This window comes from Apodemus sylvaticus, chromosome 1, assembly GCF_947179515.1.
Source record: "Apodemus sylvaticus chromosome 1, mApoSyl1.1, whole genome shotgun sequence".
In the NCBI taxonomy this organism is placed as follows: Eukaryota; Metazoa; Chordata; class Mammalia; order Rodentia; family Muridae; genus Apodemus; species Apodemus sylvaticus.
Genome location: NC_067472.1, coordinates 52,819,957 through 52,845,116, shown reverse-complemented (window position 1 = coordinate 52,845,116; position 25,160 = coordinate 52,819,957). Strand labels below are relative to the sequence as shown.

The 25,160-nt window shown below is 41.8% G+C and overlaps 2 protein-coding genes across 14 annotated transcripts in view; one reads left to right on the top strand and one right to left on the bottom strand.

The window, feature by feature from the left end:
- Cpsf7 (cleavage and polyadenylation specific factor 7) overlaps positions 1-20,933 on the top strand; it is a 27,994-nt gene extending 7,061 nt beyond the window's left edge. For 4 of the 10 annotated variants that reach the window (XM_052189995.1, XM_052190005.1, XM_052190056.1 and 1 more), the window contains 7 exons: positions 360-463; positions 831-1,003; positions 3,206-3,620; positions 4,845-4,963; positions 7,687-7,855; positions 8,952-9,119; positions 14,512-16,474. In XM_052189995.1, coding sequence (XP_052045955.1) covers positions 360-463; positions 831-1,003; positions 3,206-3,620; positions 4,845-4,963; positions 7,687-7,855; positions 8,952-9,114 — 1,143 coding nt within the window. In that variant the 3' untranslated portion in view covers positions 9,115-9,119; positions 14,512-16,474. Of the gene's footprint in view, positions 1-359; positions 464-830; positions 1,004-3,205; positions 3,621-4,844; positions 4,964-7,686; positions 7,856-8,951; positions 9,120-12,266; positions 12,905-14,511; positions 16,475-20,908 lie in introns of those variants that run through there. The other 6 variants (XR_007979163.1, XR_007979164.1, XR_007979165.1 and 3 more) reach the window with 6 other exon arrangements.
- On the bottom strand, positions 16,577-25,160 carry Tmem216 (transmembrane protein 216). 4 transcript variants are annotated; one of them, XR_007979167.1, is made up of 7 exons: positions 25,085-25,160; positions 24,450-24,551; positions 23,941-24,033; positions 20,968-21,169; positions 20,150-20,229; positions 19,233-19,278; positions 16,577-16,839 (listed from the first exon to the last, which is right to left on the bottom strand). XR_007979167.1 is itself a non-coding variant. In XM_052190093.1 (5 exons), exons 1-5 carry the CDS (start codon positions 25,095-25,097, stop codon positions 20,214-20,216), a joined length of 426 nt encoding a protein of 141 aa, XP_052046053.1. In that variant the 5' UTR covers positions 25,098-25,160; the 3' UTR covers positions 19,682-20,213. The 4 variants fall into 4 exon arrangements, 3 of the variants coding, with proteins under 3 accessions (XP_052046053.1, XP_052046076.1, XP_052046067.1); XM_052190093.1 differs by lacking the exons at positions 16,577-16,839; positions 19,233-19,278 and having other exon boundaries at positions 19,682-20,229; XM_052190116.1 differs by lacking the exons at positions 16,577-16,839; positions 19,233-19,278 and having other exon boundaries at positions 19,682-20,229; positions 25,071-25,151.

Below are 25,160 nucleotides of genomic sequence, written 5' to 3'. Positions count from 1 at the left end.
GAAATGTATATACTGATGGGAATATTCCTGGCATGGTCAACTCTAACCTGTCAGATCTGTAAAGTTGTTAACAATCTGTTTGAAGTGATGATCAACCAGCTCACATGTCAGTCAAAATTAAAATAAATTTTAGTCTTAATCCCCAAACATAGGGGTTGTGGGATTAGATGGGTTTAGTGTTTAGGACAATAAGAAAAGCCTGACTGAGTGAACTATTGCTGGGCTCTGGGGTTTCCTGTGGGTGGTCATGGTTGTGGCTGGAGTCCTAGGTTTGGGAACAGGACTTGGAGCACCGGGGTGGGTGGGTAGCAGGCATGGAGCTCTTGACATTTCTCCCTTTTCCATCTTGCCGGCCCCAGTGGACCACAGACCAGCAGCTGATCCAAGTTATACGCTCTATAGGAGTCTATGATGTGGTGGAGTTGAAATTTGCAGAGAACCGTGCAAATGGCCAGTCTAAAGGGTGAGATCTAGAACTGGGGAGCCCCTTTGAGTTTGTAACTATTAGGGTGACAGATCTATTATATGTTTGAACTTGGATTCTAACCCCCTTCCACCCTGGCCTAGCTTACTACATTGGTTTTGACAAACTGCCAAAGATTTGGGACCTAGCTGGAATGAAATTGAACATCCATCTGTTGAAGGGAAGGAATGTTAATTTTAAATTCCAAAAAGTAAGGAAAAACAGGAAATCTATAGGGTGGCACTTTCTTGTTGCTGATAGGGAGTGGGTGTGTGGGTGTGGAGGGGTGTTTAAATAATTTAACAAGATGCCTTCTCCTTTGTCCAGTGTCTAAATATTTTATTCCTCTTTTACTTTGTTCCTTAAGGTATGCTGAGGTGGTGGTAGCCTCTGAAAATTCTGTCCACAAATTGCTGGAACTCTTACCAGGAAAAGTTCTTAATGGAGAAAAAGTAGATGTGAGGCCGGCCACCCGGCAGAACCTATCACAATTTGAGGCTCAGGCTCGGAAACGTGAGTGCGTCCGAGTCCCAAGAGGGGGTACGTGGAGACCATCTGTATGATGGGGGGAGGTTGTGGGCTTGTTGCTGTGATGTGGAGGATTTTGGGCAAGGGTGCTTGCTGTTGTTTTTGGTTTGGTGGCACAGTTGGTGGGTGGACCTAAGAATGAGATTTGTGTAAAGAGGACAGTGCTAGGAATCAGGTTCAGGTTGTCAGTGGGTTCTGCCTTTGACTCAACCTTTCAGCCTTTTAAACAATTCAGTTCACTTCTTGGGGCCTCCTTCCCATCTGAACTAAAAAATTATTAAAGCTCCTATCACTGGTCAATTCAGTATTCTTTCATGAATGGGCTTGCTTTTTAAAATGTGCCTTTCAAAAACGAGACACCCTAAAGTGTAATTAAGGAATACAAAGTTGGCTATGATTCTATTGTGGGTATTTGGTGTACTCTGTACAAATCAACCATAAGAAGTATTAGGTAATAAAGTTAAGTGTTGTTTCTCTATTATTGTCCTAGAGAAAAAAGAATACTTACAGTTAATGAATGCTTAGTTGGCTTGGCAAGTATATCACATTAGTTTTTCTTTAAAATGTAGCATTCTGTTATCTTGTTCCCTTCAGTTCTTCTGACTCCCTTTAATCTCAGTCTGTTCATCAATCTCTTACTACTTTGGTCTCCTACTAAGGCTCTCCTCCTGGGAAGAGGGTGCACTGATCAGCTGACAGGTATTTGTTTGCTTGGCAGTAAAATACTTGTCATTATCAACTAATAAATTACTATTTTGGTTTGTGTATCAATTTGGATGGCATAATTCAATCTCCTAGGGTCTGATTATTTCCTGATGAGTTACTAAAATCAGATTTCTAAACCTGAGGACCAATCTTGGCTTATCCTGACTTTACAAGGTACAGCTATCCTGCAAGGGCCTGCCTGAAACAATCAGCCTTCTTTTCTTTCACTACTAGGGAATGGGTGGTAGCAGAAGCATTTCATCGCATAGTTGCTGTCACTGCTTTGTACTTAGCTCTAAAACAGTAGTTCCTTGTGTTGATGGGGGTATGTCCTTCCTGTGGAAATAGAGCCTCTTTAATGGAAATAACTGTCCTTTGTATTGATAGCCTAGGTGGATGAGGTATGTTCTATAATTGCCCTGGGTTAAAAGGCACATACTTAGCTTCCTTGACAACTCAACATTTTCCCTTCTATTTCAGAGTATTTGTATAATTCAACCCTCTCCTGGTGATACAACTCTTTACAGCTATATTGAGAATAGTATTCCTACCTCTTCTCAGCTTTTTCCTTGTGCATGTTACTTTTCTTTCCTGAGGATTTGTAACCAAATATATATAAATCAATATTGGAACTAAACCTGAGAAAGTTGTTACTGTTAAAGAGGATTGCACTTGCTTTAAAACCTGTTTGGTGTATAACAACTTGGGAAAGGAACAAGTTGTCAGTGTGTTGGAAACATAAAGAACAGGGCACATGTCAGGCTGGCAATATCTGATAGTGAAAAAGTCAAAATGGTTTGTCATGTAGTTAATCCCAGCTTGTCTTGAGCATTGCCCTAAATGTAAGTTCTAGTTTAAGAAGCACTCTGTTCCTCTGTGTTTGCTAAACATCTTTCTGTCTGCAAGTCTCTGAAGGCCATAATGTCAAGTTCTACTTTAACTAGACTGAGCTAGCTCTTTGAATAAAATGTAGGTAGAGGATGACTCTCTGTCTTCTGCTTTCCCTGTTCTTTCTTCAATTCCCTGACTAGAGCTTTATGGCAAAGACAATGTTTCTAGAGTTCAGCACAATAAAGTATAACTCATAGTGGTCTTGAGTCTCTGAACTCTGGGACACGTAGGATACAAGGCAGGTAAAATCCAGCAGAGCATCAGTGCGCATGCTTAAGCATCATTTCCTTACGGGTTGTTTGGAGCATGTGTATTTATTTGAAAATAAGAAACAGGTTTAAGAGTTACATATGTTTTAAGCAGTTTGAGGATCCTAGATGAGAGCTTCCATTGACATACAAGACTTGAGTCCTATTACTTTTTGGGGTTGTCTTAACCAAAATACTTCTGATCTTTCTTCTGAGGCCAATGGAAAAGTACCAAATGATTCTTTTCTTCTCTTAGCTGCTTCACTTGTATTCTTTTATGTGGTACTAGACTTGCTGAGAGATGAGCTGGTCCTATTGCTATATCCAATGCCTGCCTGGGCAGTAACATTAGCTCTATTTTGCTTTGCAGGAATACCTCCACGGGCCCACTCCCGAGATTCTAGTGATTCTGCTGATGGACGGGCAACCCCCTCTGAGAATCTTGTACCCTCATCTGCTCGTGTGGATAAGCCCCCCAGCGTGTTGCCCTACTTTAACCGTCCTCCTTCAGCCCTTCCCCTAATGGGTCTGCCCCCACCCCCAATTCCACCCCCACCACCTCTCTCCTCAAGCTTTGGTGTCCCTCCTCCTCCTCCTGGTATCCACTACCAGCATCTCATGCCCCCTCCTCCTCGATTACCTCCTCATCTGGCTGTACCTCCCCCTGGGGCCATCCCACCAGCCCTTCACCTCAATCCAGCCTTCTTCCCCCCACCAAATGCTACAGTGGGGCCTCCACCAGATACTTACATGAAGGCCTCTACACCCTATAACCACCATGGCAGGTAAAAACTGTATTTCCCTGCAGCTTTGAGCCAGGATAGTAGAGTACACGGTTGTTTGGTTGTTTGTTTTTGAGACAGGGTCTCACTCACTATGTAGACCAGCCACCCTCAAACTTAGCAATCCCCCTGACTCTGCTTCCTGGTATTAAAGTTATGGCATGTGCTACCTCACCAAGTAGACAGTGTTTTGTCAGATGGTGATGGTGGTTTGTGCTTTTAGTTCCAGTACTCAAGAGGCAGAATGGGCAAATCTCTTGAGTTTGAGGATAGCCTGACTATAGAGTGAGTTCCAGGACAGCCAGAGACACACAGAGAAACTCTGTCTTAAAAAAACAAAGGGGCTAGAGAAGTAGCTCAGTGGATAAGAACAGTGACTGCTCTTCCAGAGGTTGGGTTCGAGTTCCAGCACCCCCCACTCAGACATATATGTAAGGCAAAATAATAATTTAAAAAAAGAAGAAATGAGCAAAAAAAGCAGAGAGTGTTTTAGACATTTGTTTTCCATAAATGAGCACTAAATGCCGGTAGTTTTCCTCTATATTCTCACTGTGATGTTGAGTCCTGGGGCATAGATTAGTGTCTACCAGAGGTTTGTTTTGCATGCCTGTATGTGCAAGTACATGTGTATATGCAGCTACATGTGTGCTTGTTGGCACTTGCATGAGGAAGCCAAAGGACAACCTTTGGTGTCATTCTCAAACACGCTGCCCACCTTGCTTGAGACAGTCTTTGGCCTGGAACTCACCCAAGTAGATTAAACTGGCTAGTCGGTGAACCCCAGAGATTCACTTGTCTCCACTTTGCCAGTGCTGGGCTTATAAGCATGCTCCGCGTGTCTGATATTTTTATGTGGATTCTGGACATTTGAACTCAGGTCCTCATTCTTACATGGCAGGCACTCTATGAGCTAAGTTATTTCCCCGAGCTCTGTCATTTTTTTTATTTAATGTTTTCTGTTTTCATCTTATCTACTTGAGCCAAAACATATCTTCCTTTAAGCAGCTTGTTTAAACTCATTGACATAAATGGCTGCTGCAAATGCTACAGTGATTATTACTGTTGAGTTAAACCAAAATTAGGAACACACATGATATAAATCCTGTCCTTGAAGAAAAGAATGAACATTTAAGGCATACCTAGAGAAGTATAGAATAATAGTACTATAGAATGTGATGAAAATAATAAAGGTTGTGGGCAGTCAGCTGTGTAATTGTCTCTCTGCAGCCGAGATTCCGGCCCTCCACCTTCTACAGTGAGTGAAGCTGAGTTTGAAGAGATAATGAAGCGAAACAGAGCAATTTCCAGCAGTGCCATTTCCAAAGCAGTGTCTGGAGCTAGTGCAGGTAATTAACTCTTACTTTACTGCCTTTGCCTTAAGTTTTTTGCCTTTGTCATTTCCATCTGGAAAAGTTGAGTTGGAGCACTGTTAGAGGTCAGAAGATGTGCACTTCAAAAACAGTATGTGACTTGATTTCTTGGCTTTGGGAAAACTCCAGTCAAGTGTCAAGACTTGCTTTGTAGAAAACAACTCAGTGCCTTGACTGTGAGTAATAAATACTACTTCCTGTTTGTATTTATTATAGAATGTAAATTGCTTGTCTCAGAGTGGTCTTGATCTCAGAAGTGATCTTTAGACTTTGTGTCTATGTGGTAGCTCCAACTCCAAATATAATTAAAAGCCCTGGGGTTTTAGAAGCGGTATCTCAACTAGATGGTGCTCTGTTACACTAAGAAGTCTAGGCAGAGCTGGTGGCCTGTGGCTAGGCTCTCCTCTGAAGACAAGCCTGTTGTCATCCTAAGGTATATTACCCATTCAGCTAACTTGCCATACTCAGCAGTATATGTAGAATCAGCAACTAGGATTCTACAAGCCCTGAACATAAAAGAAGAGGACGTAGAATGGAAAGTTTATGAATGTAACTCTGGGTGGAGCAATGATTGGCCTAGCATACTAGAATAGAAAGGTTTGGAGTTCTAGTCCAAGTCTCTTTCTTCCTGGGGGTTTCCCACATGAATCTAAATGTAATATAGACTGTTAGTACTAAAGAAGTAAATTCGAATTGACTGTTAACCTGTTTTCCATAATTTCTGACCTTTGGTTTCAATTGGATTCTACGGAGTAGTTTAAAAACACGGTATTTATATATTCTTGTCAGTTCATCCATCACCAGAAAAACATAACTTGACCTATTAAATTAAAAAATAATTCATGTTTAGTGTTACACAATACACAGAGGAGTTTAGAGGAAATCATCTTTGTTCCTTATCAGTCCCATCACTCTGAGATGGCAGATAAATAAACTTTTTATCTCCTTTTTTTTCTTATTCCAGTCATAGAATACTGTATTTTTACTCTATAGTAACTATAGTATTCTCTGTGCCTCTAAAACAGAACCTCCTTGCCTGTCTGGAGCTGATATGCCAGTGTTCCTGGTCCTTCACAGTGCCAAGCTTCCTTAATAGTTTCTGTTCATTCCATTCTTGCTACTTTGCATAAAGGAAGCCACCCAGTTATCATTTTCAGCGGACCTCTATGTGGGTTTGTTGAGTTGGGTGCACATTTGAGAAATGAAAGGTCTAGTTATTGAAGGCAGCATGATGATTTTTTTTAAATGTACAAGTGTAGGTATGTGAGAGAGGTGATATTTTAGACAGTATGTATGTGTATATATATATATATATATATATATATATATATATACACACACTCACACACACATACATAATACATTTGTGTTGTGTATATCATCTAGTGGAACCTGAGTTTATGTACACTCTGTAGTGTTTCAGAAATGATGAAACTACCCAACAGCAAATTTCTCAGTGTGTTACCCTGTTATTGAAAGCTGTATATTACACATATACATAATAGAGTGTGTATATTATATAAACATATAATAGAGGTATAGGTATGAACAAATATATATGATTATAAATTTAAAATAATGTGTAGATTCAGACATATTGTCAAACGCCTTTAATCCCAGCAATCAGGAGGCAAAAGCAAAGGTGGGTCTCTGTATTATGCAGTGAGACCCTGTCTTGAAACAATGTGTAGATAAATACTGTGTTTAAGGGGAAAAATGAACATTTTCTGTGAGAACTACCAAGACTACCTTCTGAATGGTGGGTGTTCCTCCAGTTTTGAGGATGAGTACACATATCACATCATATGTATGATTTTGGTTGTTTCTTACAAAAAATGAACTGAAAGGGTGGCTGTGTATAGCATGGTGATAGATCAGTTGCCTAGTATGCCCAAAGCTCTGAGTTCAACACCCAGTGTCTCACACACACACACACACACACACAAACGCAGTATTTATCTTTTTTGCTTTCTATATTTTGGACACCTATCTTATTAGTATAACTTCTGTTATTTGTTGAGATCTGCTGTGTGTTTAGCATTGTGCTAAACACTTATAAAGATGACTTTTTTTGCTTACAGATTTACATGAGTTTAACAACTAATAATCTATGGAGCCATTGTTCTTTAATTTATGTAGCCTAGCAAAGGCTCTAGCAAAGATAAAACAATAAGCAATATTATTACAACATAGTTCTGTGAACAGAAAATTTTAAGAATTGTTGACTTAAATATAGAGATAGTTTATTTTTTAGACTTATGTCTGTGTTTTTCATGTGTATATGTATGTACACCACATGCATTCTTGGGATTCGAGGGGCCCATTTGGTTCCCTTAAACTAGTTATGAGTGGTTGTGAGCCATATATGTGCTGGAAATTAAACCCAGTCCCTCTACAGAGCAACAAGTGACTTTAACAGCTGAGCTATCTTTCCAGCTCTGAGATAGTTTATTTTAATCAGTATTGTCAAGTAGCCCTTAGACAAGTATGCACTAATTATAGGGCCACTAGTATATTTCAGATTTCAAACTAGACTATAGCTGTTACTCAGTTTTCTACCTGCTATGTCTTCTTTGTCCATTTTACTATGGCTCTTTAGAACAGCTAGTCACTGCCAGTTATGTCCCCCTGCATTCTCCTTTTGGTCCAGTTTGGTTACTGCCTCTCCTCATCCTTGGCCTTTCCCTCCATCCTATCAGGGGATTACAGTGACGCCATTGAGACACTACTCACAGCCATTGCAGTTATCAAACAGTCCCGAGTCGCCAATGATGAGCGTTGCCGGGTCCTCATCTCCTCTCTTAAGGACTGTCTTCATGGCATAGAGGCCAAGTCATACAGTGTGGGTGCCAGTGGAAGCTCTTCTAGGTGAGTCAATTGCTTTGGGGTTGATTAACCTTGAGCAACACTCTTCCTGAAGCTTGGTTGGGAAAAGAGGGAAACCCAGGGTATCTGATAAGGGGTCTGGATTAAAGAGAGGACCTCATATTCACATTTTTCTTAAAGAATTATTTATTTATTTTATGTATATGAGTACACTGTTGCTCTCTTCAGACACACCAGAAGAGGGCATCAGATCCCATTACAAATGGTTGTAAGCCACCAGGTGGTTGCTGGAAGTTGAACTCAGAACCTCTCAAAGAGCAGTCAGTGCTCTTTAACTGCTGACCCATCTCATCAGCCCCTTGCATTCACATCTTTAAAGAGGAGAAATTAATGAGGCATTTTCATTAATTATTGTTAATATCGGGCTGGAGAGATGGCTCAGCAGTTAAGAGCGCTGACTGCTCTTTTGAAGGTCCTGAGTTTAAATCCCAGAAACCACATGGTGGCTCACAACCATCTGTAATAGAATTTGATGCCCTCTTCTGGTATGTCTGAAAACAGCTACAGTGTACTTATATAAATATAATAAATAAATCTTTTTTAAAAAGTATTATTAATATCTAGAATCTGTGTTCGGTAGAAGCAGTGACCTCATTTAAAAAGAGTCTAAAGAAGAATATAGGCTTCAAGGGCTGGGGACATAGCTCAGTGATCAGACTTCTTCCCTAGCACGTGAGGCCCCAAGTTCAGTCCTGAGCATCTTGGGGTCAGGGAATGGGGAGGCTGGGCCTAGGTGGACACGTGGGGATTTTAGCCATTGGACTTAGATTTGAATATCAGTTTTCTTGCTGGCCATCTTGAGTGTGGAGGTTAGCAACTTTCCAAGAACTTGCCTATAGACCTATTGTAAAGGTGAAATATTTGGAAAATTCTAAATACTCTGTTCAGTACATTAGTAAGGTCTTGACAAACTTGTCAGTCATTTCCCCCCAAAAGATTAAGCTTCAAGAAGCTAAGATCCTCCAACAATGCCCCTATGATAGAGAATATTTTAGGCAAACGTTGAGAGATAGAAAACCTCATGTGAAAAGAATGTGTTGCAGGCCATCGAGTTGAGGCTAAAGGATGTTTCTGACAGGAAAAGACATCGGTCCAGGGAGAGGTCACCCAGCCGGTCCCGGGAGAGTAGCAGAAGGCACCGAGACTTGCTTCATAATGAAGACCGGCATGATGATTATTTCCAAGAGAGGAACCGGGAGCATGAGAGACACCGGGATAGAGAACGGGACCGGCACCACTGAGAAAGGTGGGAAAGAAGCCCTGTTCCTGGCCAGTGGATTGTATGTGAACTGGGTATGGTGGTTCATGCCTGTAATCCCAGCACTTAGGAGACCAATGCAGGAAGATTGCCATGAGTTGAAGGGCAGCCTGGACTACAAAGTAAGACCCTGTCTCAAAAAGATTTGTAATAGATATGTTCTGCCCTCCCTCAAGTTCTTAATAAATGAAAGCCATTGTTACTATCATTATCAATAATAATACCATGTGTTATTACATTTAAATCCCAGTTTTCAAGTAAAAGGGAAAAACTGATCAAGGCAGAAGAGATTGTTACCTTAGTTTTCATGATAAAATATTAATGACTTCAAGAATTGATATCAATTAAAAGCTTTAGAGTAGAAAAAAACATTCTGAAAAATCTTCAACAGATTTAGAGACCTTATGATATGTTTGTTTTTAGTAAGTTTTGTTAAAAGTAGGAGTTTTGAGGAATTGGTGTGGATGATTGAAAAGGGAGGTCAGCTCTTCAGTGTTAGAGACTGCCTCAGCAGTGTCAGGGACTGCCTCAGCAGTGTCAGGGACTGCCTCAGCAGTGTCAGGGACTGCCTCAGCAGTGTCAGGGACTGCCTCAGCAGTGTCAGGGACTGCCTCAGCAGGACTTGGGCTCTCTATCTCTCAGCTCTGCTTTTCTATATCTTCATTCACAGAAAGATCTCCATTTTGGAGGATGAGCCTATAGCTCTTGAGTTTTATCCCACTATTTTGCAATCCCAACTGAAAGCTGCTAACAAGGATTGTTTGTGGTATAAGAAAGAATGGATGTTGGTTCTGTTTCTGTGGAGGTATATAAAATAGACCAGAATATGGCTAGGAGGATCTACCTGATCTGTTGTCTAATTGATTGATCTGAAGTAATATACTTGAGCAGGCTCTGTAGTTCTTTTTTACTTTTGTGTACGTTGGTATTTTGTCTGTATGTATGCCTGTGTGAGGGCATCAGATCCTCTGGAACAGGAGTCACAGACAGTTGTTAGCCACCATGTGGTTGCTGGGAATTGAACCCAGGGCCTCTGGAAGAGCAGCCAGTGTTCTTAAACACTGAGCCATCTCTTCAGCCGTGGCTCTGTAGTTCTTAACTATGGATGGTGACTGGTTGGGGAAGACTGGGAATCCTCGCCTCTAGTGCATTTTCATAGGTCTTGCTAAACTCAAACAGACTTTTGAAAAGTCTGTAAAATTCTGCATAGGGACAGCCTCCTAACAGACAAGAAAGCATTCCTCTGGTTTGCCCTCTGCATTGTTGTTAGCGTTATCTGCCTTAACTTCTTTGGGTTTTTTGAGACAGGGTCTCTTTATGTGGTCCTGGCTGTCCTGAGCTCATCATGTATACCAGGCTGGCCTGGAACTCAGAAAAATCCTCCTGCCACTGCCTTTCAAGAAGTGGTATTAAAAGCAGCCTGGCACTTAAACAGACTTATAGCTGAGAGTGTTTTTGTCATCTTGTACAGAAAGTAAATGGAATGACAAAAATTACTAATGCTTTCAATCTACTCCTTTCTCTGTTCCTTTTTTTTTTAAGTTTCATGTGTCTATTTTTAATCTGTTTAATCTTTTTCACACAGTATATTCTGATCATGATTTCACCTCCTTTGTCTCCTCCCAGATCATCCTACCCATCAAATTCCATGCCTTATTTCTCTCTTTTCTTTAAAAAACAGACTTTGGCCGGTTGATGGTGGCGCACACCTGTAATCCCAGCACTCTGGGAGGCAGAGGCAGGCGGATTTCTGAGCTTGAGGCCAGCCTGGTCTACAGAGTGAGTTCCAGGACAGCCAGGGCTATACAGAGAAACCCTGTCTCGAAAAAAAACCAAATCCAAAAAAGCCAAAAAAAAAAAAAAAAACCAGACTTTCTCTGTTCTTATATCACAGAATTCTCAAATGTAGGATAACCCACATAGAGCCAGCAGTTAAGCTCTGAATGGGTTCTGTGTTTGCCTCTCTAGATTTTTGCAACAGATTGAGTTTTGAAAGGTATCCACCTTAACATATATAACTTGTGGAAGTGTAGGCTAATGAATATGGAATCTGCAAGTGGCTTTGGCCTTCTTTCTTGTTGGGACAGGCAAGGTGGGCATGGGTGTCTTGGTCTATCCCTTCATTAAGTATCACCATCACTTCTCTTTTAAGCTAGCACAATTGAAGCATTACTTAAAATCCAAAACAGCCAGCACTGGGTGTTGTGATGAAACTTGTAATGCTACAAAACTCAGGAGGCTCAGACAAAAGAACTACAAGTTCAAGGTCATCCAGGACTACATAGTGGGACCTTGTCTCCAAAAAAAAAAAAAAATCACCTCACATGTAGTATGTGGTTTTTGGAATTGGTTGGGATAAGAGTAACCTGGGAGAGCCTGCTGGTAGACACCTTTAATCCCTGCACTCAGGAGGTAGAGGCAGGCAGATCTCAGAGGTGGAGACCACTCTGGTCCACAGGGCAAGTTCAAGGACAGCCTGCTGCACTGAAAAACCCTATCTTGAAGAATAATTTTTTTAAAAAAAATGACCAGAAGGGGATCTGTTATTTTATCTATGCAAAGCAGCAGATGTAGTCTCTGGAGCCTTACTTTGTGTACTTTACTAGCATAGATGACTGCCTATCACCATTCCTGGTGGCTTTGCTCCTTTGACAACTTTTTGGTAGTGAAATTGACAACAAGATTCATTGATCCATCTGAAAGTCCTCTATTGGTAGTTAGAGAAAACATCTATTTGACTGGTACAGGCCTGTGGTGAAATAAGGAAAACTCACTCTTGGGTAAGTTTTCTACATCACTTCTTTCCTGGTCTCCCCTAACATATATGTACAAGTGAATCAGACACTTTAAAGAGATTTCTCTCTTTAAAGAAGAAAAAAATCATCTTAAATTTTCATGGTAGTCTGAATTCTGTGTTCATTTACTAAGTTGTAGCTTAGAAGGTTTCATGTTGGGGAAGTGATATACAGATCTGTGTAAAGAACTTAATCCTTCCAGCTTTTTGAACGGCATTTACAGCATCTTTACTTAAAAACAATTGTATTTCTGTGCTGTGAATGAGTGTTCCCTGATCAGGAAAGGTGTGTTTTGTGCAGAGGCCTCAGTGGAACAGCAGCATCCTCTTCTATTTCTCAGGAGAGGGCCCCAGCTCTGGGGTTTGAGGCTGATGGGCCAACTGAAGTGATGGATCTGGATCTTTGACTTCTGTATGCATTCAGACACTACTGCCAACACCAGTTCCCTTGATGTACCAGTTATCCTGTGCATCTCATTCTGTAAGGACACTTCACAAATGCCATTTCTTCAAGATATGCATGTGTATGCTTTGAAGTTTGAGGGTGTACCTAGATAGTCTGTGTGTTCAACTCTCTGTAATTGTCCCATTTATTTTAGGGTGTTTTTTACCTGAAATAGAATCATTCTCACCGTCCATATTCTCCTGATCCATTAAAAACTGAGCTTTCTGTTCAAGTTTGATTGAGCTTAAAGATTCAGCCAATTGTGATATACATACCAGTAATCCCAGCACTTGGAAGACTAAGTAAGGTAGGGGGTTGTGATTTCAAATCAAGCCTAAGCTACAGAAGCCTGAATGTCAGAAAACAAAGAAGGCACTAAGAGCTTCAGTTTTTCTTTATAGAAACTGAGACAAATACTTATACATATGTTTGGAGAAGCCAGCAAGGTAAAGATCACTCCGATTCTGAGTAGCTGCTGAGAATAGTGCCAGCTCAGGAGGCAGCATGCTGATAGATCTCTTCTGCCTGTCATATGTGAGTGTATGTTTTTGGATGGCTCTTTCTCTCCCCCCCCCTCCTCTCCCCTCAAGACAGAGTTTCTATATGTAACAGTCCTGTCTCCTGGAACTTGCTCTGTAGAGTAGGTTGGCCTTGAAACTCCCAAAGATCTGCCTCCTAAATGCTGGGATTAAAGGCTTGCAACACCACCACCAGGCTTACGAAGCTTCTTTATGAAGGTATTTTTATAAAAGCTAAGCATTTGTGTATGTCTGCAATTCCAGGTTCCGTTTAGTAAGCAGTCTACACCTGAATTTAATTCTCCTCTTTCCTTCTGACCTTTGGTTCTGTTTTATGTCATCAAGAGACCATATGCCATTTACATGTTTCAGGTTGCTAGGGACCTTAAGATTAACAATATGGCAAAAAGCCTAGCAGACCTTCCTGTCGGGTAAGGCTGACAGATGTTTTTCAGGGTGACTCCTACTGTTTTCTTCTTCCATGCTTTGCTTTTAGTTCTTGGCCGGGTCATTTGGGTTTAGTGTTCTTGAATTTTTGAGTCCTCATCCACAACTGTTAACATGGGGAAAGTCTTAATTGTTTGCTCAATACAGCCTGGAACAGCTCTTGTGGTGTGTGTCTATGTGCGCATGCATACATACACTGTTTTGGAATCTGTTTTGGTTTGATTTGTGGGGTTTTGGTTGGGGTATGTGGGAGGGGTGTTTTGGTTTTGTAGTCTGTTTTAACCATGACTGCTTGAAAACAAAACAGATATCGAGGAGTTTGTAGTGGGAGTGCTTCTTGCTAGGACCTCTTGTGTACTAGGGGATTGGAGAGTTTAGTTAAATATACAACTTGTTTTAATATACAACTTGTTTTCTTGCTATTGTCTCTCCCATTTCTTGCTTTCTTCTTCTTCTTCTTCTTCTTCTTCTTCTTCTTCTTCTTCTTCTTCTTCTTCTTCTTCTTCTTTTCTTCTTTTCTTCTTTTCTTCTTTTCTTCTTCTCCTTCTTCTTCTTTTCTTCTTCCTTTTTTTTTTTTTTTTTTTTTTTTTTGATTTTGTCGAGACAGGGTTTCTCTGTGTAGCCCTGACTGTCCTGGAACTCACTCTGTAGACCAAGTTGACCTCGAACTTAGAAATCCACCTGCCTCTGCCTCCCAAGTGCTGGGATTAAAGGCGTGCGCCACCACTGCCCGGCTTTTTTTTTTCCTTCTTTTCTTTCTTTTCTTTTTTTTTTTTTCCCCCTGCTTGCCCTTAAAGGTAAGCTATGAGTTGCTCAGAATAAATTTTCTGAACCTGTTTCTTTAAAGCAACATTTCTTGAAATGTTAGTTTCTGACCTTTCCCAGCTAAAATATTCTCAAACTGCTTTCAGAAACCTTATTCCATTGTCTGTTTCTTCCTCTTAACCTTAAAGTAATATGCCCCCATTTGGGGGTTTTTTAATGTCACTGTGCTTTGTGCAGCTTCTCCCTCACATTACGTTGTGCCAGACAGTCCCCATTATTCTACTTTGCTAAGCTTGCTCCCTCTGTCTACTGAGGTTGTGATTGCAAGAATTGCCAGTTTATCTCGTATAAGCCCCCACTGATGAGAGAGTGGCCTCTAACTGGTGTTCTCTTCTGGTGCTTTCATTGCAGGAGTCTGGGTGGAAGCAAATTGTTTTTAATGGACTTGCATCTCCTCACCTTGATCAGGACTAAAGGACGGAGGCCGCTCCACCCCTTCCCCTTCTTCCAAACCCCTAACTTCCTCCAGGCAAACCCTCTGCCCTGCAGGATTGAAGATGGCTTGGCAGCCCTCCCAATCCCACACCTCCTGTTTGCCGGGGGGAAGAACCTAAAGACTTGCTGGGGTAGGGAATGAGGGCAGACAGGAAGGCAGCAACATGTCCAGCCCATAGGCTCCACAGAGAATGGTGCTTTGTCCAAGGAAACCTGAGTTTCTGAATGCCCAGGAGCAGTCAGTGGTGAGGTTACTGGGAGAAAACTTCCTTCCCAGAGAAAATGGATCCTCTATGTGGGATCTTAGGAAAGTGACTGGGTGTGCCAAAAATGCCCAGGGTTCTGCCCTCAGTACTAGATTTACTTGATGGGGCCAAGAGGGTCCAAACCCTGCTAACATGCCACTTTGTTCAGCTCCTTTACTTTCCTAGCCGGGTGAGGAGGGATCATGAGAACAGAAACTACCTTGTGACAAGACAAGTGTTCTCAGTTTTCTCCTCACATATTGACGGTTTATTTCCCTGGCCTCCTAGAGGGCTGAATCCTTCTGACTCCTTGCTATCTACTCTTTAGTGGACTTGTTCCTCCAAAGCAGAACCCAGGAGGTTGCTATCTGCCGGAAGCCTAGGCCAGCCAGATACCACCATTTGCTGCTTCAGGCTTGTCTGTCTGTTGCAATAACCAGCTCTTAGGTGTTTCTTTTCCCTGAGGCTTTCCATTTAACATGGAATCCTTCCCCAAGAAGGCTTCTTCCTTGTTTTAGAGGAAGGTACTGCCTTTTTGGACTTAGGGATGTTGTGGGACCTCAGTAACGAGGACCCCTAGTTAATAAAGTACCAGAAGTGTGGGGAAGAAAGCAATTTGAGCAGTATCTAGCCTACTCACATGGGCTGTTTCAGGTTTGATGTAAGCATAGGCTTGCATATTCCCAAGGTACATACTTGGACTTATCTGTGGGATAACTCAGCACTAATAGGCAGGTAAAGTCACAACTGTGGTTTTTTTTAGTTTTATTTTGTTTTTTGTTTTCTTATCCTTTTACTCTAATATTTCCCCCGTCACTTTGCCCGGAGGTGCTTCCAGCCTTTAAAAAGGAGCAGAGAAGAATTGGAGCTCAGAATTATAAGGACCAGCACATTGGTGGCCATTTTCTGCACAAGCAAATGGAATTGTTTTGTTCAGCACCCAAAATGTGACCGGTTGCTCCTGAAAGAGGTAGCCACAGTCCTGGAGTACAATAGGGTGATGTTCCTTCTGCATGCATCTGCAGGGCCTGTGAGATCTAGTGTAAAAAGAAACATGACATGTGAGATGGGACTTGGTGTGTGAGGCATAGGGTCATTGGAAACTCTTCAGACTCAGAGGGGGGAGACTGAATTGGACGCTCTCTCTCTTCCCAGCACACTTCTGATAGACAGACCCCTTCAGTCACTGAGGGAATGCCCCCAAGGTTGGAGAGGCACTTTCCCTTTGGACAGAAGGCTGCAAGTTGTGGCTTATTTTCCTGTCCCCTAAACCAATCCCTGTTCTACCAACATGGCACCCTGCCTAATTGGCAAAGTGTTAAAGAGATACACTTATTCTTGAAAGCAGCTCGGGGTGTCTTTTTAAAATGTAGGAAAAGAAAAAGTAAAGTGACAGTTAAGGAAAAATAACATATAAAATATCAGAAAAGCTGTTTACCCAGAAAATTATTTTCTCCCTACTTTTATTTTTACTCAGTGACATAATTTTTAGTTTTATTCCTCATAGCAAAAGGAAAAAAAAAATCCCAATCCTCAAAAGGTCAAGGCCCCGTCCCCCTGTTGTCGGTGATTTGTTTGTCTTTCTGATAGGTTGAAAATTGTGTAATAAACTTGATGACGATGTCAATCTTTTATACTGCATTGTATTTTTTTCCTTTTGTAACAAAATATTTTTAAATAATAAATGGGGTGTGAGCTGTTTACGGATTCTGCATTGAATAGATTTGTTGAGGTGTCTGGGGCATGGGTATGGAATAGGTCTTGTGTAATATAAGAAAACCTCAGGTTCTTAAGTGTAACTTGGTGATTGGCAGTGGTTCCTCCCCAGCTGTAGCTGACATGGTGAGCCCCCCGAGGAGTCCAATGTGAACCTTTACTTACCTCTCAGTTTGTTCTTTCCCGGAGTGAAGGAGCACTTCCCAAGTCATCCTGACCACTCACGGTTCCTAAGTCTTACTTGCAGGCTGTGTTTCCTACCCTGTGGAGTTCTGGTAGTTTCCTGTTTGGGAAGAACACTTAAGTCCTTCTTTTCCTTTACCATAGACAAGCAATGTGATCTCAGTCTCTGATCAAAAATGAGAATAATTGCTGTTCTGCCTTCATATTAAGGATGTATTTTATAGACAGAATTGTTATCTAAATTTGAGAAGTAAAAACTAGAAATCTTAGAAGTACTGAGGAATTTCCAAAAGAGCTTTCCTTTTAAAGCAGCAAAGATAAAAGACCCACTGGCAAAGTAGTGGCATCTTACCAATATATCATTTGGACAAATAACAACAAGAAAGGATTCAAGTACTGAAATGTCACTACTACCTAAAGATGTTACTGAGCTGGTCTCTAAAACTCAACTTTGTGTCTAAACCAGAATGGAGGAATCAGATTCAGTATCCATAAGTCCTGAATGCATCCATAAAACAATCACCTGGCTTTTGTTGTCATCATTGTTGTTTTTACATATACTTACTAGTGCCTATGTGTCTGCCTGTCTCCATGCATGTATATAGACGTGTCTGGAGTTCAGAGGATGGCTTGGAAAGTTATCTTTCTACCTTGTGCTCCTGGGTACTCAAACTCTGGTCAAGCTTGGCACCTTAATGTACTAAGCCATCACACCAGCCCTACCTTTGTTTTTTAAGACAGTCTCTTATATCTCAGATTGGCAGTGAATTCTCCTACTTCACCTAGTAAAGTGCTGGGAATATAGGCATATACCACCATGCCCAATTAAATCACTTTAACTTTTTTTTAAGTGAAGGGTAGAATGATATGACAATAAGTACATTCCAGATGATAGTGTATATTGATAACAGGAAAAGCAGGTAAAATTACAAATTTCCCCTACAGGGACTAGAATGTTTACTGGCAGTATCTTACTGCTGAGATGTTTGTTTTCATGTTGAAGTCAATAGTCACTTGCATCTTAGTTGCCTGCTATGTTTGCTAAGTACTGGGTTTGCTCCGTCTATTTAACATTCCAGCCATCTACTTTTTATGCCTCCAAAGATGTACTGTCTCAGGATGTTGGTGCCTCCAGGTAAAGTAGCTTGCCTCTTACATGCACAGCTTGTAGCCATACCCACTTTCCAGGCCAGATAATTTAAGACTGAAGAAGATGAAACAGGTACAGTGGTATACCTACAGTCCCAGCACTTGGGAGTTTGAAACAGGATCACTTGAGACTAACCATAACATGAGGCACATCCCTATCTTAAATGTAAAAACATGTATTATATATAGTTTGCTTCATGACGACAGCAAAATGCTTTGTCTATGGAAAGGCTTCTAGAGCCGTCTTGAGATCCCAAGCTTGTCTCCACGCTGTGACCCTCTCACCTCTGCTTCCAAAGTGCTTGAGACTAAGGTATACCACCACATCCAGCCACTGCCTTGGTTTCTCTTGTGCATGACTAAGTGGCTTCGGCAGTATCAAGAACAAGGAGCCAGCCGGGCGGTGGTGGCGCACACCTGTAATCCCAGCACTCTGGGAGGCAGAGGCAGGTGGATTTCTGAGTTCGAGGCCAGCCTGGTCTACAGAGTGAGTTCCAGGACAGCCAGGGCTACACAGAGAAACCCTGTCTCGAAAAAAACCAAATCCAAAAAACAAAAAACCCCCAAAAAAACAACAAGAACAAGGAGCCACCCATGGGACCCAGTAGGCTATGCTTCCACGGAACTGAGGTGACATGACATCCTATCCTAATCAGCAAGTATAGTCATTAAACTTCATTCTCATGGCAGTGTGGCTGGCTTTACTTTGTTTAGACTGACTTGTAAGACAGGCTTGTATTTCCACAGGTGCCTTTACTTCCTCATTTCTAAGCCTGTAAAGTTGAAGAGTACAGTCTTGAAAGCCCCTGTACATTTTAAAAATTGGATGTAAAGTCACTTCCACTTAGCTGGGCTTCCTGTTCATTTGTTTTGTTGTTACGGTTTCTCAGTGTAGCCTTGGCTGTCCTGGAACTCACCTCCCAAGTGCTGGATTAAAACTGCATCTAAGCACAGTGCTTTCTGTTCATTTGTGCTCCTGGGAAAGGAGTCAAAATTGATAAGCATCTAAATGAAGTCAGAAGTCACAGAGAGTAGGTTCCTCTCTACTATTCTGTGCCACTAACCAGAGCAAAGCTAGAGAAAGCAAGTGAGAAGCAGGAAATTGGTGTTCATAAGGTAAAAAATGGAAACACCAGGAAAGTACCTGTTAGACCCTTTTGTTATTTTTTTGTGGTTGTTCTGTCTTCCATAGTCTCAAGGACAACTAGGATACAAGGACACAGGAAAAAAATAGTGCTTTGAGCTGTGGAACCCATAGAATGACAGCTTTAAGAAAGCTTTAAAAAAAAGAAAAAAGCAGCATAGGAAAACATATTCCAGGCTCCTCCTGACACAGAGACTGACCTCACAGCTTCCTGAAGTAGATTCTTTCATGACTCATAGTAGCTTCCTGGGATAAAATACATGGCAATAGTTAGTAAGATTTTGACCGATAACATGTTTCTCTTTTAACTCTAAAGATCTTGGTCAGGTTTAGAATACACTTTTCAATTTTTAATTACACAGAGCCTATAATGGAAAGAATTTAGACACAAGGAGACTTGCAGAGACAGAGAAAGCATTTACAGTCTCGCAAAAGAACAGAAGACGACAAACAAAATGGCAGTGCTTTGGGGTTCAGGTTGTAACTTGGGCCTGGAGAGGAAAGGATTAGTGGGATGTTCCATGAGTGTCTTTGTGTCACAGCTTACCACTGAACACAGCCTCAGAAAACACTGTGGGGATAGTCTCTGCCCTCACTTAGAAGAGACGAAACCTAAAGAGACATCATACGGAAAAAACAACAAGCCCCATACTAGAAAATACTTTTTATTAAAAAATTTGTGTTTGCTTCATGATCAGAATAGAAAAATACTACTATGAACTACTAAATGGGTCTGGATCACCCCCTCTCGGAGCAGGATTGGGGGGGTCGTGAAGAACACACATGGGAATCAGCCCAGGAGCCCACCATTATGAGGCTTTCCCTGGTCATGAGGACGGATGTGGTATGTGTACAGGGTGCTGTGGCTCAGGTGCTGCTGGAAGCCCAACAAAACTAGACGGTCCACACAAGGAGCTCTGGCCACATGACCACGAAAGAGAGAGAACTTGAGGTCATTAGGAAGTTGTTAGAAACACCAAGATGGAGACAGCCTTGCCCCTCCCTAAAACAAAAGGAAAGAGTCTCCTGCTGATGATCCTGCTTTAAAGGTGGTGCCACTGGCCTCAGGTATGTGCTCAATGTCCAAATGTCTGTGCTGAGGAAAAACCACACAAACCTTTCCCAGGTCAGATGGATATGTGTTGTCACCCTGATGGACTACCAGCCAGAATTCTTGTACTTCAGATCCTGTCCATACTAAAGGCAAAAAGAAAGAAACTGTTAAAAGACCAATGAGTAGGGCTGGAGAAATGGCAGGGCAGTTAAGGGCACTGGCTATTCTTCCAGAGGACCGGGCTTCAATTCCAAGCATTACATGACAGCTGACAGCTGTCTATAACTCAAGTTCCAGTGGATCTGACTCTCTCACACAGGCATACAGGCAGGTCAAACACCGTTGGACATTAAAAAAAAAAAAAAAAAAAAAAAAAAGATCAGTGACTAACAGCTGTTAGCTTGGACTCTGCATTTTAGAAGCCTCTTGATTCCAAAGAACCAGAAGACTTATCTTTCTTAGGAAAGAAGCTTTGAGGACTGGGAAGATGGTTCAGTGGGTAAAGGGCTTGCCACCCAAGCATGAGAACTAGCACCCGTAGAAGGAGAAACGGGTTTCCTGGGGTAAGCTGGGTAGCTGCTCTAACCAAATTGAAGAGCTTTGGGTTCAAGTGAAAGACTCCAATATAATAAGGTGGAAAGTTATGAAGACACTTGACATCATCAGCCTCTGGTCTACACACACACACCTGAACACTTGTATATACGCAAAGGTGAATATACAGATGCAGAACACATATGCACAGAGCCTTTCTACCTACTGGAAGTCAGAAAAGCATTCCCATGGACACCCCCCTGAAATTCAGTTCTCTACATCTTCTAGGCCTTCAAAAATCGATGCCTCCATATCTGGGTGGGGAATCCAGCCCTCAGCAGTAATACCTGGAGAAGGTGGCCAGCGTGAGTATCTCAAGCAGCAGCTCTGAGCCACAAAAGAAGAGCAAGATACTGTTCATGATAGCTTCTAGGCGGAGCACATAGGTCTGCAGCAGCAGGTAATAGGAAGCCATCATGGCAGATGGGAAGGTCAAGGCCACACTAATGCCCAGGGGCATCTTTCGCTGACAAAGGTTTCCCTTTGTACCTATAAAAAAAACAGGCCCCACAGTCACCTCCAAATGGTAACTGTTTTTTCTGGTTTGGGGTTTTTTGTTGTTGTTGTTTTTGTTGTTTTCTCACCTCGGGAAGTGTCTGGTATGACAGATGGACAGAACAGAGAAAAATTACCCGGAGTGGGAATGTCATATTTTAATATTTTATCAATTTATTACTTATCTTCTGTGTACGAGTGTGTACTATGTATGTGTGCCTGGCCTGGTGGAGGTCAGAAACATCAGATTCTCTAGAACTAGAGTTAAAAAGGGTTGTGAGCCACCATGTGAGGCTGGGCCTGAATTTGGAAAAGTAGCCATTGTTCTTAACCACTGAGCCATCTCTAGCAGAGAATCTCATTTTTAAACCTGAAGTCCTGGGGGCTGGAGAGATGGCTCAGCAGTTAAGAGCACTGACTGCTCTTCCTGAGGTTCTGAGTTCAATTCCCAGTAGCTATATGGTGGCTCACAACTATCTGTAATTGGAGGGATCCAATGCCCTCTTCTGGTGTGTTTGAAGAGATCCACAGTGTACTTACATACATAAAATAAATAAATCTTAAATAAATAAGTAAATAAACTTAAATCCCACTGAACTAAAATTTTGAAGCTCCAGGGCATTACATGATTAAAGTCATTTACTCCAGAGGCCCTCCTTCCATTCTGACTCTACCCAGAGAGCAATGGGATTCTGTATCAAAAAAAAAAAAAAAAAGTGGGAGGCAGAGACAGGTAGGTTTGAGGCCAGCCTGGTCTACATTGAGAGTTCCAGGACAGCCAAGGCTACATAAAAAGGCTCTGTTTCAAAAAAGAAAAAGATAAAAAAAACTAACATGAGCCAGGCATGGAAGCACATACCTATAATCCCAGCACTCACAAGGCTAAGGTCAGAACTGAGAGTTCAAGATCATCCTGGGGCTGGAAAGATGGCTCAGCAGTTAAGAGCACTGACTGCTCTTCCAAAGGTCCTGAGTTCAAATCCCAGCAACCACATGGTAGCTCACAACCATCCGTAATGAAATCTGATGCCTTCTTCTAGGGTGTCTGAAAACAGCTACAGTGTACTAACATATAATAAATAAATCTTTAAAAAAAAAAGATTCTGGTCTTCTTGCTTCAAAAAACCAAAACCAAATTGTGTGTATATGTCTGTGTGTGTACACATGTACATTTATATCCATGTGTATATACCTAACAATTTATAAACATAAAAACTGTATGTGTAAAATATGTATAGCTATAATATATATGTGTGTATGTAAATGTATATGTACATTAAAACTTCAATTAATGGAAAATAGGTGCATTAAAAATATCTGTTCTTGTTTGTTTTTTTGTTTTTTGTTTTTTGTTGTTTTTTGGATTTGTTTTTTTGTTGTTGTTGTTGTTTTTGTTTTTTTGTTTTTTTCCGAGACAGGGTTTCTCTGTATAGCCCTAGCTGCCCTGGAACTCACTCTGCAGACCAGGCTGGCCTCGACTCAAAAATCTGCCTGCCTCTGCCTCCCAGAGTGCTGGGATTACAGGCTTGCGCCACCACTGCCCAGCTAAAAATATCTGTTCTTTAGGGCTACAGAGATGGATCACCGGGCAGTTAAGAGCACTTGCTGATCTTCCTGAGGACCCAGGCTCACATACATGATAGTTCAATAGTCTGTAACTCCAATTCCAGAAGATCTGATGCCCTTTTCTTCTTCTTTTTTTTAACTTTTAATTCTCACTTGTGTATTTATGTGTATCCACAAAGGCCAGAAGACAACCTTGGATCCCCTGGAGCTGCAGTTACAAGTTACCTGACGTGGATGCTGGGAACTAAACTGGGGTCCTCCTGCAAAAGCAGGAGGTTCAAAAGTCCTTTTAAACCATCTCTAGTCCTAGGTCGTCTTCTAACCTCTGTGCACACCAGACATGCATATAGTATATAGGCATAAAATAATTTTTAATTAAAAATATGTATTCCAAAAGACAAATATGGATACTGTACTGTATAAATCTTTCTGGCTACTGCCAATATGTTAAAAAAGAAAAAAAGTTACCTTGTTTTTCTTTGCTTTTTTTTCCCCCTTGTTTTTCTTGATTTTCTTTCCTAAGTTTGAGCACATTAGCAAGGTTTTTTGTTTTGCTTTGTTTTTTAGCTAGGATCTATTTAGGATCTATTTCGCTATGCATCCCTGTCTGCTCTGGAACTCATGTCTAATTGAATGCATAGCCATCCCCTTGCCTCTGCCTGTGGGTACTGGGATTAAAAGCATGTGCCACCAGGCTCACCTTAACAATGCTTACAGACTGTTGAGCTACGATGGGTGTCAGCCTTTGATCCTCTGTAATGACTCATGTGAATTGACTGTTAGTGTCCCTTGCCATTTTTTCTCCCTTGAGTTTGTATTTTAACACTAGGACGATATGTTCTAAGTAATCAGCAGTTTTTCTCTGTGTCTCTAGTATTTAAAAACTTCTGGAGAAATCCTTGTTTAGAGAAGCTTTACTCTCTCAAAACGAGGAGAAGAAGCAGGCACTCTTGTGGCAGTCAAGCAACTGGAAGGAATGGTCTAAGATCAAATGCTACTGCCAGCTTCTAGCCTCACTCAGACACAGGTAAACCTTGACCTAAAATTTGAAGCAGCAGCTTGAAACCTCAGGGAGGAAGCAATGGTATATATTAGCAGATCCATTCTGATAGTGAGCCTAGGTTCTTTGTCTTGTTAATCAAGTTACAGGCTCCAGCATGTCTCATAAGCAATGGAAATATTTTCTGAACAACACTTACCAAAAAACAACCGTATTACTTCAATGCCCAGATAAAGCAGCAGCATCACCACATCCAGGACTAGGTTGGCCTTTGGGTATGGCAGCAGGAGACCTACAGGTGTAAAAGCCAGAGTGTGTAAACATCATCTAACAGCTCCCACATTCCCACAAGGGCTGCTACACACCCAGGGACAATCTTAACTTCTCATGAATCAGCAAGGTATAGATTGGTACAGCTGCAAGCTTTTAAGTCTAGAAGTAGGACTCTGCCAAATGACTGAATTATAATGGTGCACAGTTCTGAATATTTCAGTAAAGAGAGATGGGGGAGAGTTGGGATGGAGAAACCCAATTTCTCAAACTCAAGACTTGCTAAAAGACTTCCAATTTGATCATTCTAAAGCCATTAGTTGGAAAGACTTTCTGCCTTGCAGTGGAGATGCTGCAGGGACCAGAAGATAGAAGGTTCTGGAATAAGCTAACGTGGAAAAGGGCTGCTGAGGCAGAGGCAGTTAGGCCCAGCCTTACCTTTGTACAGGAAAATAAGGAGCTCCAGCAGGAAATAGGTAGCATAGTACCAGCCATTCAGAAAGAACAGGACTTCCAGAGGGGTTGAGGATAATCTTTTATCTGAAAAAAAGCAACACAAAGATTAGAGGGCAGCTGGAGCTCTACTCCATTCTTCGTAATCTGGAGAAAACAGAAGGTTATTGTGAATGAGGGAGAAACTTCTGGTTGCTAATGAAGTGAGTGTTGATGTAGCGGGAACTGCCTTCAGCCTCCTTTCTCGGGAATCACTTCGAGGTCAACCACTCTGACAATTTAGCTATAATCCCAGCTGAGAGGTACCTCAAATATTCAACCCTGTCACTTCTGAAAGGGAAAGAGGGACACAGAAACTAATTCTGTCCAAGGCCAGAGGATTCGTAACTGAGCCATGCCAGAACAGGGCCAGCTGGGCATTTTTAAGAGTACAGTATCCGAGTATCCATGCAAGCACTTAGGGTGGTCAGAGCATCCCAAGGCCGATTCGGACAAGTGAAGAGTAAGAACCCAACTTTTAGAGATGGAGGCTCAGGTCGAGCTCTGGAGAGCAGAGAGGAAGAGGGACTGGCAGGTACCAGTGGGATAAGGGGCAAAGACACACACCTCCAGAGTCTCACCTCGCAGCGCCATGTTCAGTCCCCATGGAAACTGGGTACACTGTGGCGCCCGGAGCAAAGCGGCGCTGCCGGAAGC

What these genes read in the sequence shown, in the direction of transcription:
- Tmem216 (XM_052190093.1), bottom strand. An exon ending in CCTTATTTTCCTGTACAAAG is followed by an intron (nt 24,034 to 24,449) that starts GTAAGGCTGGGC and finishes TTACACCTGTAG; the next exon opens with GTCTCCTGCTGCCATACCCA. An exon ending in AGTAATACGGTTGTTTTTTG is followed by an intron (nt 21,170 to 23,940) that starts GTAAGTGTTGTT and finishes TTTTTTTTATAG; the next exon opens with GTACAAAGGGAAACCTTTGT.